This window comes from Odocoileus virginianus, chromosome 6 (genome assembly GCF_023699985.2).
Source record: "Odocoileus virginianus isolate 20LAN1187 ecotype Illinois chromosome 6, Ovbor_1.2, whole genome shotgun sequence".
NCBI classification, from domain to species: domain Eukaryota; kingdom Metazoa; phylum Chordata; class Mammalia; order Artiodactyla; family Cervidae; genus Odocoileus; species Odocoileus virginianus.
Window position 1 is genome coordinate 57,403,755 of NC_069679.1, and position 14,081 is coordinate 57,417,835.

At 33.8% G+C, this 14,081-nt stretch overlaps 1 protein-coding gene across 2 annotated transcripts in view; it reads right to left on the reverse strand.

Annotated features, from left to right (window-relative positions):
- Nucleotides 1-1,469: 1,469 nt before the first annotated feature.
- Nucleotides 1,470-14,081, reverse strand: part of EXOC5 (exocyst complex component 5) — a 53,214-nt gene continuing 40,602 nt past the window's right edge. Inside the window, exons 13-18 of one of the 2 annotated variants that reach the window (XM_070469402.1) lie at nt 13,411-13,519; nt 8,550-8,670; nt 6,586-6,672; nt 4,681-4,789; nt 4,272-4,487; nt 1,470-3,660 (exon numbers count right to left, since the gene is read on the reverse strand). In XM_070469402.1, coding sequence (XP_070325503.1) covers nt 3,490-3,660; nt 4,272-4,487; nt 4,681-4,789; nt 6,586-6,672; nt 8,550-8,670; nt 13,411-13,519 — 813 coding nt within the window. In that variant the 3' untranslated portion in view covers nt 1,470-3,489. Of the gene's footprint in view, nt 3,679-4,271; nt 4,488-4,680; nt 4,790-6,585; nt 6,673-8,549; nt 8,671-13,410; nt 13,520-14,081 lie in introns of both variants that reach the window. The other variant, XM_020874179.2, reaches the window with a different exon arrangement.

A 14,081-nucleotide genomic window follows, 5' to 3' on the forward strand; every position in this document is an offset into this window, starting at 1 on the left:
AACTAGATGAAATAATGTATACAAAGGGCTTAGCACAGTGCACAGGACTTAAGTCCATAAATGTAGCTATAATTATCTTTATTATGCATCAAAAATTTTTAAAGGCTGTTTTTACTTTATGTAGAATTATTTAAAGTAACAATATGGACTGGTTCTTTTCCTCCAAAGTACACAATGTATTTCAGGACAGACTTTCTCAAGCAAAGAGAAGTACCAGAGAACTGAATACAGCTAAACTTATTGGATGAAAGCACACCATACTTTGTATGTCAAATTCTCCACTAGAAATTATGCTTCTAGAAAATATCTCACACTTCTGAGTCAATGGGCAAATAAGGGTAATACATAGAATATCTCTGCATTTAAAAAAAAAAAAAAGCTAAACTCCAAAATGTGAGTTTTTGAAGTCACTAACAAATTACACACCCAGGGAACCTGACTCTCACATGCAGTTCAAGTATGCCTTAGGCAATATATAAACATGACCATCTTAACAGGTTTTCTGGCATTTCAGGAACAAAAATCTCTTTATCTAACTAGATGTATTAAATATTCATCATCAGAGATGACCAAAAGGCATTTTTAAGGAAGCAGCAAATTCTCCACTTTGAATCTATCTACTAGGTGATAATTATTTTATGGTGTGAAATATTTCAAGTGAGAGAGAAAAGAGATAGTCTAAACTATACCATAAATTAACTTACTTAGAAGCTCTCTTTAAAACAAGAAAGGTGCTAGGGATTTGCAACAATGATGGTACTCAAAATGAGGCTACTAATAATTGTCTCAGAATAGTCAGATAGCCAACTGTCTAAGAATGCATCCAGCCATTATTTAATAATTCCTCAGAGGAAGTATTCATCTACTTTGGTTAGCTGTCATTTTCAATATCACCTGCATTCTGTATTTCACTTTCTGTATCATTTTATGAAAACATAATACACTCAAGCTTTTTCTTGAGTGTTTCTGCATATTCTAAAAATGCAGTGTTTAAGAGCATATTTTTAACTTGAAAATATTATCTAAACATTGCATGTTAGCTCATGCAAAACTGGAAAAATTATGAAGATTCTCCTCATTCAAATGTTGGCTAAAGTTACAAAGCTCCATTATCACTACCTAAAATTTTACCATATGCATATGAAGACATTTTACTTATCTATCATCTCTTTTGAGTCATATACATTTTGGGCAAAATTTCATATTGTCCACTAATATGAAAACTATTTTAAAAATAAAATATAACGAATCCAAAGAATGCACACAGTTTTATACAATAAATCTTTTCTTAGAGAAATTTTTTGTTCCTAATTTTGATTATATAGTCAACTATTTTTCTGCTTAAAAAGGAAGTGAGAAGACATATGCCATGAGAAATAAGGAACATCTTAAAAATTTAATAAAAATAATTTATAAAATTCAGTATGATGTCTTCAAAATGTAAAAATGGAGTGAAATAAAAAAACAACTGCAGGGAATTTGTTTATTGAGCAATAATGTTAACACTTCTAAATTAAGAATTCACTTATGAGTTTTCTTTGTTAGTGTCCTGTCAATGGTCATAATGGAAAATATTGCACAGAACTCAAATATAAAAATAAAAATTAACAAAATAGCTAAGCAACAAATATATGCTTTACATTTTAAAAATTAATCCAAACAAAATAATTTGAAACACTTCTCTGATGTAGAAGTCTTATAACGTTCTCTCATGTTTTATTTGATATTTTTTCCTTTTTTTTTTTTTAAAACAAATTGACACTGTGTACAAAGAGTTCAAATGGCCAGTAAAACTACTGCTTTAAAATTGTTGGCTTTAAGTAACAGAGGTATAATTTGAATTCACATCAGAGCTTTCTAAAATGGCAATAGTACAAGCAAGCATATGACTTTCTCTAATATCCAAAACTTGTTCTGGCTTTCCTTTGGCTAAGGAATAGAAAACTAGACAGCCTTCCAAAGCTGCCATAATTTCCTAAAATGCTTTGATAAATGTTGGCATACTTTATTTCTCTTGCTTAACTTGATAACACTGGGCTAAACAGAAAATGAAGAAAATTCAGTTAACAGTAACTTCAACAGTAGCTAGCTCACTCTGGACCTGGAAGTTTTGGTGAAGTCGAACATTCAGAAACATATTCTTAAATGTAGTTTTCCAAAATTAGGCCAAAAAAGCCTACATTAAAGGAAAAAGAAAAGCCAAAAATGAATCAAACATTGAAGTTTATCTGTTCCTGGAAGACTATGAACAATATAAGAGAAGACGAAACACTACATACAGCTAAGAATGTATTCTTGCAGAGAAAGTTTATAGCTAATAATTTTTTAAAATTTCCACTTGATAATTAAAACTTTATAAGTGATTTATTATGTCACCATATTAAGCCAATTCAATTAACTACACTCAGTAGGAATCACGTCAGAAATGCCTTGAAAAAGATAATGACAGACACTATATATTTAAAAACTACTAGTCCTTACAAAGTTCATCTCTGGACTAGAATATAATGCTGACTATCAATTCCCAATTCCTCTTAAAATAGAAGACTACCTGCATGTTTAGCCATTCCATCTTATTCCAGTTTAGCGTTAAGGATAAAAATCTTAAAGGATGCATTGCTGCTAAACACTGCCAATAATTCTCATATGCACCATTTAGACTATACCTCAACTTTTAAACTTCCCTTATAATATTAAAATAATGAATAAATATGGTCCTTTAGTTAAGATCCTCTATTTTATCTTAAGTGAAATATAAAATAAGGTAGCTTTATTAATTTCTTGCTAGCATTGGCTTAAAATCTGTTTACCAAATAAGAAATTGTAAACTTTTTTTTCCTTTTACCCAGAAAGCAGATGTATTTTGATCCACTGCTAATACCTACATAAAATGTATTTCCTTTTAGTTTTCTTTATAACATTTTTTTTGGAATAGAATTACTGCTATACCTCAGGAAAAAATTCAATCAACCAACTACAGAAATTATGCCCAATTTTTAACCTTTGAAATAGGCAAAAAGTTCTCCAGGAAAACTTAAAAATAATCTGATTAACAATTACCAGTGCTAAAAGGTCACTGAAAATTGATAAATAATAAATGAATCTTGCTGTATTTTACCCATCATTAGTGCAAAACAGGATGCTGAAATTTCCCAATGGACTATGTTAAAGAACATGAACTGGAATACTTGTAACAATCTCATTTACCTTCTGACACCAACATTTTCCAGGATGAAAACAATGACATATAGCTTTACAGAGTTTGAAATTTATATAAGTTCAGAAATGGAATTAAAATTCAACTTAAGGAAAAAAGCAAAATATTCTCGTATTGTCCAAATTTCAAATAGATCCTCAAGGGTAAGTATGGCTGCTGTTTTTCCAAACAGTCATTTTTCAGTAAAACGTTGGCTGTGTCATAAGGAACCTTCTGTGCTTTCTATCAACCGAGGCGTGCTGGGGTACAGCACATCCCCTGTAAATCCAACCTCAGCTGAAATGCCGAGCGAGGCGCGCAGATCTATAGTCGGCACGAAGTTGTACGAAGGAGTGGAGAATGTTCTTGTCCAGATTAGCAAGTTGTTCTCCTGAGCAGACTTGCTTTAAATTATCTGGGTTTACTACCAGAAGATTGCAAAGTGCATGCAGAGTATCAAAAAGCTGTAATACCAGAGGAATCTGAGTTGAGATAAGAGAAGGAAAAAAATATTTCTAGTTTTATAATCAGTTTGTAAATTGTTCTCACTTAGGTACTGTCAGGACTTAACCAATGTTAAAGAGTTCGATGTTAGAATTTTTTAAAGCTACCAAAGTGTTAAAAACTAAAATCTTTTTGAAAAGATTCATATTGTGCCAATTTATTCAAACAGTAATAATCATTTATACTTTTGCGAAGTAGATCCAGTTATCATTAATTTACAGCTTTTTAAAATAATTTAAACATTGGATGGAAACTGATTTCAGAGAGATATAAATGAAGAAAGAACATATTTTCTTGATACATGATATACAGCATTAGTTATGGGCATTAATAAGGTCATCTGGACTATGGAACTAAAATAAGGCATTTTCTAAAAGCTCAAAGCAAAAATGTGTTAATATTGGAATTATGATTGGAATAATACTTCTTCATTTAGGAAATGTCAGATCTGTCTCATTACAGTATCAACAAAAGTTATAAACTTTCCACTAATGATTATGTCAATACACATTTTTATGATCTGACTTATGTTCTTGAACTTATTTAAAGTTTAATATTTGTGAATACATACCTTGAAGTCTTTGGCACACTTCCTATACTCAGCTACATCACAAATTGCTAACATGCCACCCATACAGCTATAGGAATATTGTTGAAGATGTTCATAAATAAGTCGATGAAAACGTACTCCAAGTTCCATCAAAACTGTATCCACATTCTTCCCATCCATGGAATTTTTAATCTTCTCCACTTGTTTTCTTACGTAAGCACAGACTTTAACACAGGCCTGTAAAATTTTTTCTACACTTACTACACAGAAATATGTATCAGCATAGCTAAGAAGAAACTACATATAATTTCTCACTAATCTCTAAGTATAAAAAAAAAACTTGGAACATAATAAGATACATCAATGAAATGTTAATAAGAGTACGAATAAAGCAGATATTCTTACTAACATAGTAAATCATTTTACTCACATTAGTATACTGAATCAAAACATTGTTTTCATCTTCTGGCTTAAAATCTGTTTTCTTTTGTTCTGCAGCCAAGATATGCTTCATTTGTCCAATCATACAATTTAACGTCCTAGAGAATTGAGAATACCATATATCTGATCCATTTAATTTACTTTAATTTATATTATTTATACTAAATTAAAGTTATTTAATTTCATGTCACCATAAAACTATTTTACTATTGGTGTACTTCAGATTTTAAAACAAGTAAATTCTAGATCTGGATAGCAAAGAGATCTTAGTTTTATTAGCTTCCTGCTCAAAACACAGGGCAAAGATTCATTTGTCTATTACTTTATTTAAGGAAATCTTAAAGATCTTAGAGGACTGTCACTAATTCATTTCCTTCACCAAGTATATTTGGAGAATGCTTAGGAAGGGAGTAAGATAGAAGAACTTATAAGGAATAGCCAAAGTTTGGAAGAACAGGTAAAAAGAACCTGAATTTCATAGTCTAAGGATAAGCAGGAGGTTGAATAAGTGGTACTGAAGGCCCAGTTGAGAAATGAAGTATGAGTTTGTAATGGCATGAACAATGTCTGAGTTTTGCGACATTCTCCAACAGCAATGAGCCATCCAGTTATCAGAATAATAGAATCTGCATTAATCCAGAGTTTAGGATCTGTAAGATAGTTATGATCAAAGGAAATAAATTTTAGGGTAATTACGAGGGAGTAATTAAAGATATGGAACAAGCAATCTAGTGTTAACAGTGAATAAAACAAAGATGGGAAAGGACAGATTGGTAAAAGGCAAAGATATTTAGAGCCAGAGTTCCTATAAGTAACTTATATTCGTATATCTTCTTGAATGGAAGAGAAAGGAGAATTAAAGTAAAAATATGCCCAAACCTGGTAGCATGGGCTTTAGAATTTTAGTTTCAGTTCTACCAGCATTAACTGTATGATCTCTAGAAAACTACTTCATTTCTTTAAGCTTTCACTTCCTCATCTGTAAAATGGAAATGGTATTTCTTACTTAAATGAAATTATACAGGTAAAGATCCTTGTACTGTACCAGTGAAAGAAAGTGAAAGTGATAATCACCCAGTCATGTCCAACTCTTTGCAAACCATGGACTGCAGCTCTCCAGGCTCCTCTGTCCATGGGATTTCTCAGGCAAGAATACTGGAGTGGTTTGCCATTTCCTTCTCCAGGGGATCTTCCTAACCCAGGGATCAAACCTGAGTTTCCTGCATTGCAGGTGAATGAAATTATACAGGTAAAGATCCTTGAATTGTGCCAAGCATACAGCAAACGCCTGATAAATGCTTGATAAATAAGATGATTATCATCATCAACATATGCTCACTATCATCTCAAAAGACAGAATCCACCACTCCATATTATGAACAGGTAACTAACTAAAATAAACATCAAAAAATTTTTCAAATGTAGTGTTCACTCACTTAATGGAAGTTACTTTTAGAAAATTGGTATATTAATTTAATGCATTTCAGATATAAGCCTGAAATCTTCCAGGCTACATACCATTTTTAAGGAGTCTAGAGAGAGGAAGAGGAAGAGGGAAAGGGAAGGGAGGAAGGCAGGGAGAGAGAGGGAGGAGTGGGAACAGAGAGAGACAGAGTGTCTATAGGAGGCAGCATTTACCAAAAAAAAAAAAGAAAGATTTTCAAACAGAATTGGTCTAAAGTTAATCTAAACCTGCTGACTTCCATAAATAATCTGGAATCCAATAAAATAAATTATTAGGATGAAATAAATATGTAAAAATAAAATCAAACATTATAGCAGGAGAGTGGAATTCAAATAGACCTTTTTCTTGTCTGAAAATAGTTTTCATGTTGTTATAATGGTGTTTTACAAATAAAAAAATGCAAGAGAAATAGTAAAACTAAAAACTTGCCTATCAATGCCGGTATCCAATTTCATCTCCATCTGTTCAATTATTTCTTTTTTTTTCTGAAGGCATTCAGATAACTTAGGAGAAGAGCTATTGAATGTTTAAAGGGGGAATAAAAATCATATTAGTAACCTCAGAATTCTAAAAGTTTTCATAATTCCTGCTTATTGTTACATACCTAGACACACACACACACACATACATTATTTTAATTTGCTTCCAAATCCAAGAAGCATTATAAACAGTAATTATTTAGTATTCACTACACTCAATTCATTCCAACAGTCATGCTAGGAAAAATTTATCAGTTAAAAGAGGAGGATTTAGACTTATTATTTTCATCTCTGAGGAGATATCCCTTTAGAATATAAACATGATTTTGGAATTATTTGGTTTCCTTTTTAATTAAATTTCTGGGTAAGAAAAATAACAACATCTTGAAACTATAGTAAATTCTATTAATGAAAATTTGTAGACTAACACTCAATCCAGTTGTATTTAGCTTTCCTATATTAAAAAACCAAACCAAACAACTTGGTAGTCTTATTGCCTTCTGAATATTACCTAAATGTCAAATAACACCCAAAATACTAAGAATATGCAACCTTAATAGTTATATGTGAATTCTTCACTATGTGGCATTCAGTTCAGTTCAGTCGCTCAGGCATGTCCGACTCTGGCACAGCACACTAGGCATCCCTGTCCATCACCAACTCCTGGAGTTTACTCAAACTCATGCCCATCAAGTTTTTTTCATGGGGTTCTCAAGGCAAGAATACTGAAGTGGTTTGCCATTCCCTTCTCCAGTGGACCACATTCTGTCAGACCTCTCCACCATGACCCGACCGTCTTGGGAGGCCTCACACGGCATGGCTTAGTTAGAGCTCGTTAAAAAGTAAATTTCCTCTCAAAATGTGATTCAGAGATCATAAGTAATCTATATCTTTGAGGTCATTTCTAGACAATAATTTCTTGGTATGTCAATGTTTATAAAAAATGTCTAGAATTTTATCTTTTATATGAATATTTTTCCTCTTTAATGATAGTACTACACATACAATTTTATAAAGCATGTTCACATACACACTACTTTACTTAATTCTCATAGGCTTCAAAAGTTCACATAAATTGACAGGAAGATATAAACCAAATCTTATTTAATATCTCATCAAAACTTGTCCTGCTGCTGCTGCTGCTGCTAAGTCACTTCAGCCATGTCCGACTCCGTGTGATCCAACAGACGGCAGCCCACCAGCCTCCCCCGTCCCTGGGATTCTCCAGGCAAGAACACTGGAGTGGGTTGCCATTTCCTTCTTCAATGTGTGGAAAGTGAAAAGTGAAAGTGAAGTTGCTCAGTCGTGTCCGACTCTTAGCGACCCCATGGACCGCAGCCTACCAGGCTCCTCCATCCATGGGATTTTTCCAGGCAAGAGTACTGGAGTGGGGTGCCATTACCTTCTCCAAAAATTTGTCCTACTGATGGCATAAAATTTTTACTGTACATCTTTTCATTATAAGAAGTGGGAACAAGCTAGAAGTCACCTTTCATACAGATTTAGGATCATGACACAGTGTTTTCAAATAAAACAAAATTAATACCACAGAAGGAAGAGAATACAGGAAGGCAAGGAAGAAGAGTTTATATTACTTTTTAAAAATTTTCTTTAAACTTCACATCTTTGAGATAGATATTATTATTTCAATACAAATTACCACACTACATTATTTGCAAATGGTAAATGTTAAATACTTGATGTCAAATTTCTGCTGTGAGACAGGAAGGGGAGGGAAGAAGCAGGTTACAAATGCTTACACACACCCTGAGAGCAACTAGATGGCTTCTTATTTCACACCCTCCTGTCCTGTTTGATATTTCAATGAACAGCTATTACTTTTAAAATTTAACATAAAGTAGAATATTATAATATTCTTTGAAATACCAATGAAAATCAGACAACTTGACTAACCTTATTAGTGGCATAAGGTGATCATTAAACTGCTTGTCAAAAAGATGAAAAATAGTATTGGCTTGGTGCACAACATCCAAAAAATAGAGATTTGCATTCTTAGAATCTGAAGAAGGAATTCCTAAAGTTGGAAGGCATGCATATGTTAGAATCATATTAAAGAAATTCATCTAGGCAACAGAAAAAAGAATGTGGTTTTTTATATATATATATAACACATGCATAAAAAGAACTGCGGTTTCAATAAGTCAGCAATAATTTTTGTGGACAAAAAGAGTAAAATTAAGCTCGTTAATAACAAAGTTTTAATGCCAAAATTTTCACCATATACTCAAGTCTTCATTGTTTGCTGAGATAAATCAAAAACTAAACTTGTAAGTGAAACATCTTGAACTATACCTTCTCCTTCCCCACCCTCCTGTGCCTAAAGATGCACATGAACCATGAACACACGTCTATTAATACCATTTTTCTTATAACCAGGCCTCAATAACTCTGATAACAGTTAAAATATCTTTCTTATTAGTTCAAATCTCCTTATTTTTTTATGCTATATCTTGTTGCCAGAGTAAGGTACTTAACATACTTCACTATGTTCTCTATCTACCACTTCCTAGAAAATATTCAAAGACTCCTCACTGTCAACAAAATAAATTCCTGATTTTCAGCATTGTATTCAAGCCACTTTACATTCTGACCAAAAAACAGACAGCTGACCTCTTCAGATTTCAGTTTCCTCTTTTGCAAAAGAGGAATTCCATGATGCCTACTAACCACAGACATTTATGTTTCTAGCTAAAATTAAATAAAGGGCCAGGAGAAATACTCAGAGAAAATGAGAAATTAAAAGTTTAATACCTAGAGTTCATTACAGAAGGATGATTTTTTCCCCCAAAGTTTTAAAACAAGGTGTTTTATTTTCCCACAAATGACAAAATCACCAACTGGCAAGAAAACTAAAGCCTCCAACACAAACTTACAAGAGAAAAAAATAGTCAATACACCTGTATATATGAAATACTAATCCCAGCTACTGATGAAAGACATGAAAGGCAATAGTTACGTATGTCTTTAAATTACTAAATTATTAAAGTTCTTAGAGAAAATTCAGTGAGTGTAGAAAAATGGGTATAAGCATACATGCCAGTAGCAGTATAGATTAGTGGGGGAAAAAATCCTTAGGAAAATAGTTTATATGCACAGAAATTTTAAAAATTTGCAACACACTGACCTGGTAATTTTAGTTCCAGAATTTTATCCAGAGTAAATAATTCAGAAGAAGGAAAACACTTTGTAAGTTCTACAAAGTTCACTACAGCCGCATAGAAAATGCGTAGGAATAGAAGGCATATTCTCACCCTACCAGAAAATTTCCTAAGCCCTTCTAAATTATGAACACTGCTATTAAAATGAAGATGCTAGACTTCCATACTAAAGAACAAATCCTTACTACCATATGGAATCAAATTTGTTACTTTTTTAATTACCTTCATATCTTTGAGGCAGATATTATCTCAATATAAATGACCAAATTAGGTTATTTGCCAATTGCTAATGTTAAATACTTAATGTCAAGTTTCTGCTATAAGTGCAAGGGTAGGCAAGCAGGCTATAAATGTTTATGCACATCCTGAGAGCAACTAGGTTAAAATAATAATAATAAAAAAAGCAGGGGAGGGGAAGAATAAACCACAAGGTTATTGAATTATGGGTAATTTTGATTCAACCTTACAAACTTTAAAGAAAGATGTTATACACAAACATTTTTCAGCATGTGCTATGTGCTTTCTAATAGCTTCAGTTCAATTCAATTCAGTTGCTCAGTCATGTCCAACTCTTTGTGACCCCATGGACTGCAGCACACCAGGATTCCCTGTCCATCACCAACTCCCGGAGCTTGCTCAAACTCATATCCATCAAGTCGGTGTTGCCATCCAACCATCTCATCCTCTGTCATCCCCTTCTCCTCCTGGCTTCAATCTTTCCCACCATCAAGGATATTCTCGATGTGTCAGTTCTTTGCATCTTGTGGCCAAGTACTGGAGTTTCAGCTTCAACATCAGTCCCTCCAATCAATATTCAGGACTGATTTCCTTTAGGATTGACTGGGTGGATCTCCTTGCAGTCCAAGGGACTCTCAAGAGTCTTCTCCAACACCACGGCTCAAAAGCATCAATTCTTCGGTGCTCAGCTTTCTTTATAGTCCAACTCTCACACTAATATATGACTACTGAAAAAACCATGGTTTTGACTAGATGGATCTTTGTCAGTAAAGCACTATCTCTGCTTTTTAACATGATGTCTAGGTTGGTCATAGCTTTTCTTCTAAGGAACAAGTGTCCTTTAATTTCATGACTGCAGTCACCATCTGCAATGATTTTGGAGCCCAAGAAAATAAAGTCTGTCACTGTTTCCATTGTTTCCCCATGTATGTGCCATGAAGTGATAGGACCAGATGCCATGATCTTAGTTTTTTGAATGTTGAGTTTTAAGCCAGCCTTTTCACTTTCATCATGAGGCTCTTTAATTTCTCTTCGTTTTCTGCCATAAGGATGGTGTCATTTGTATATCTGAGTTTACTGTGTTTTCTCTTTGCAATCCTGATTTCAGCTTCTGTTTCACCCAGCCCATCATTTCACATAATGTACTCTGTAAGTTGAACCAACAAGGTGACAATATACAGTGTTGACACACTCCTTTCCCAATTTTGAACCAGTCCATTGTTTCATGTCCAGTTCTAACTGTTGCTTCTTGACCTGCAAACAGATTCCTCAGGAGGCAGGTAAGGTGGTCTGGTATTCCGATCTCTTTAAGAATTTTCCAGTTTGTTGTGATCCATACAGTCAAAGGCTTTAGTATAGTCAATGAAACAGATGTTTTTCTGGAATTCTCTTGCTTTTTCTATGATCCAACAGATGTTGGCAATTTGATCTCTGGTTCCTCTGCCTTTTCTAAATCCAGCTTGTACATCTGGAAGTTCTCGGTTCACATACTGTTAATGCCTCGCTTGGAGAATTTTGAGCATTACTTTGCTAGCATGTGAGATAAGTGCAACTGTGTAGTAGTTTACATTCTTTGGCATTGCCTTTCTTTGGGATTGGGATGAAAATTGACCTTTTCTAGTCCTGTGGCCTGAATTTTCCAAATTTGCTGGCATATTGAGTACAGCACTTTAACAGCATCATCTTTTAGGATCTGAACTAGCTCAGCTGGAAATCCATCACCTCCACTAGCTTTCTAGGTGCCAGACTATAATGTAATTAAGACAAATAAGATTCCTATCTACATTAACTTATATGCTATTCTCTCTGCCTAAAATACTCTTTCTCCAAATATTCAATTTATTCCTTCACTTCATTAAGCTGATTCATGTCTCCTCAGAGAGGCCTTCTCTGACCATCCTTTCTAAAAAAGCCCTCTTCACCCTGAATTCCCCATTCTACCTCCCATTACTATTCTCTATTTCTTACTCAATTTTATTTTTATCCACTGTACTTACTAGTCATTTGTCAATCTTTTCCATAAGAATGTAAGTTCATAAGAGTAAGCACTTAAGCATATGTTCAATGAGTGAGGCAAATACAAATGGATGAAAATCTTATTGTAACAAGTGCTATGAAAAAAGTTAATTCAATGATGAAATAATGAGTAAGTAGGCTGGAAGAAGTGGGTCACTTTAGCTAGGTTCATCAGCAAAAGACTCTCTAAAAATGTGGCACCTCAGTGAAGATCAGAAGGCTGAAAAGCCAGGCATGAGAAGAGCTGAAGAAAAAGAAATAGGGGTCAGGAGACGGAGGACACCAAGTGCAAAGAACCTGAGTGAGGAAAAAGAATAAAGGCCAGAGTGGCTGGGGTAGTGAAGGGAAATGCAGATGAGAGGAGGATGAATATATAAGAGGAGGCCAGATCAAAACTACGCTTTTGTAAAGAGTTTGTTGCTGTTTTCCACCTACGTGTAATAGGAAACCACTAAAAGGTCTTAAACAAAAAAAATTTAAGACTCTTAAATTTATAACATGACTGCTACATGGAGTCAGTTATTTGGAAAGGTAAGAACATACAGAGAGACCACTTAGGAGCAGATGGAGATCACAATGTTTAAATCAGTTTGGCATCGATGGAGATGGGAGAAAAGTAGGCGAATTTGAGTTATGTTTGACAGTATATAGACAGGATTTGCTGACAGACTGGTTTTCAGGCTTGATGAAAAGAAGAATTATGACAACTCCCGGGTTTGGAGCTTGAGCAAATAGTAAACAGCAATGCCTTTTAAAGACATGAGAAATAATGGGAAAGGAAGAAGTATAGATGGAAGATAAAGAGTTTCATTTTGGATACATTAAATTTGAGATGCACACAGAACAGATGAGAGAAGTCAAGGAGGCAACTGAACTAATGGGACTAGAATTTAGGGAAGAGGTCATTATTATCTTATTAATATCAGTAAACCCAAAAGGCCAAAAACAAAAGAAAAAATATCATATGAATATATTCCTTTCCAGGCTTATTGGTAAGACTCATTTTCCTTTCCAAACTTTACATTACTCAACTGTCTCAAGAATTGCTGTCATTTCCATTTCTGCCCCCTTGGCATTTAATAACTTACAGCATTGTATTACACTCTGCCATACACTGCTGTGACTTATGTAGCTTATCCTGCCCTGCTCAATGTAAGCAACATGAGAACTATGTCTTTGTATAGCTTTTAGCATCTGACAAATCCTTGCACTACAGGAAGTTCAAAAAGCATTTTGCTGCATTGACTGAGATGAATATATATAAAACAACAGTATGCATACGGTTTAACCAAACAGGGTCAAAGGAATTTAAGATGAAGTATAATACAAATAAATATACTTACCAGCAAGTCCTGTTTCCAAGGCATAATCAATATGTTCAATACATAAAAATTCCACAAGAATGGTAAAAATTCTAAAGGCATTCCTTGGTAAATCAGAAGGATCAGAGAGCTTTAAAAAGAAAAACCAAATACATCACTCCTCAGGTTTACCTTTAAAAAAAAGGCAACTTTTTTTTTCTTTAAAGCAATCTACTTTGTATAAGACATAGTGTTCTGTTTTCAAATGGTGACTTATATCTCTTCTGCCCACCCAAAATGCATTTCTCATATACATATAGTTGCAGTGCTCCATATTTGTCTACAATTCTCCTGGCTGAAATAAGATTACTGTTTTCTGACCTGGATTGCAATCCATGTTAAACGTGACAGGAAAGAAAGAAGAGGAGAAAGAACCAATAGAAAATGAAATCTAAAGTACACATTAAAGCCAAGTATGTTTTAAAGAAATACACACAAACATAACATACACATAAGTATATATAATAAATGTACTCAACTGCCATGTAAAATGCCTTTCTTAATGTCATAGTAAAAGAAGTCTGAGAGTCACCTACTGAATAAAAGCTATTCTAGTAAAACTCAGAACCAGAAAGGATTCTTCATTTTATTGGAGGGTGGGGACAGGGAAATCGGTAATAGACACTATAAAATAGGTCAGGCTCAACCCCGTC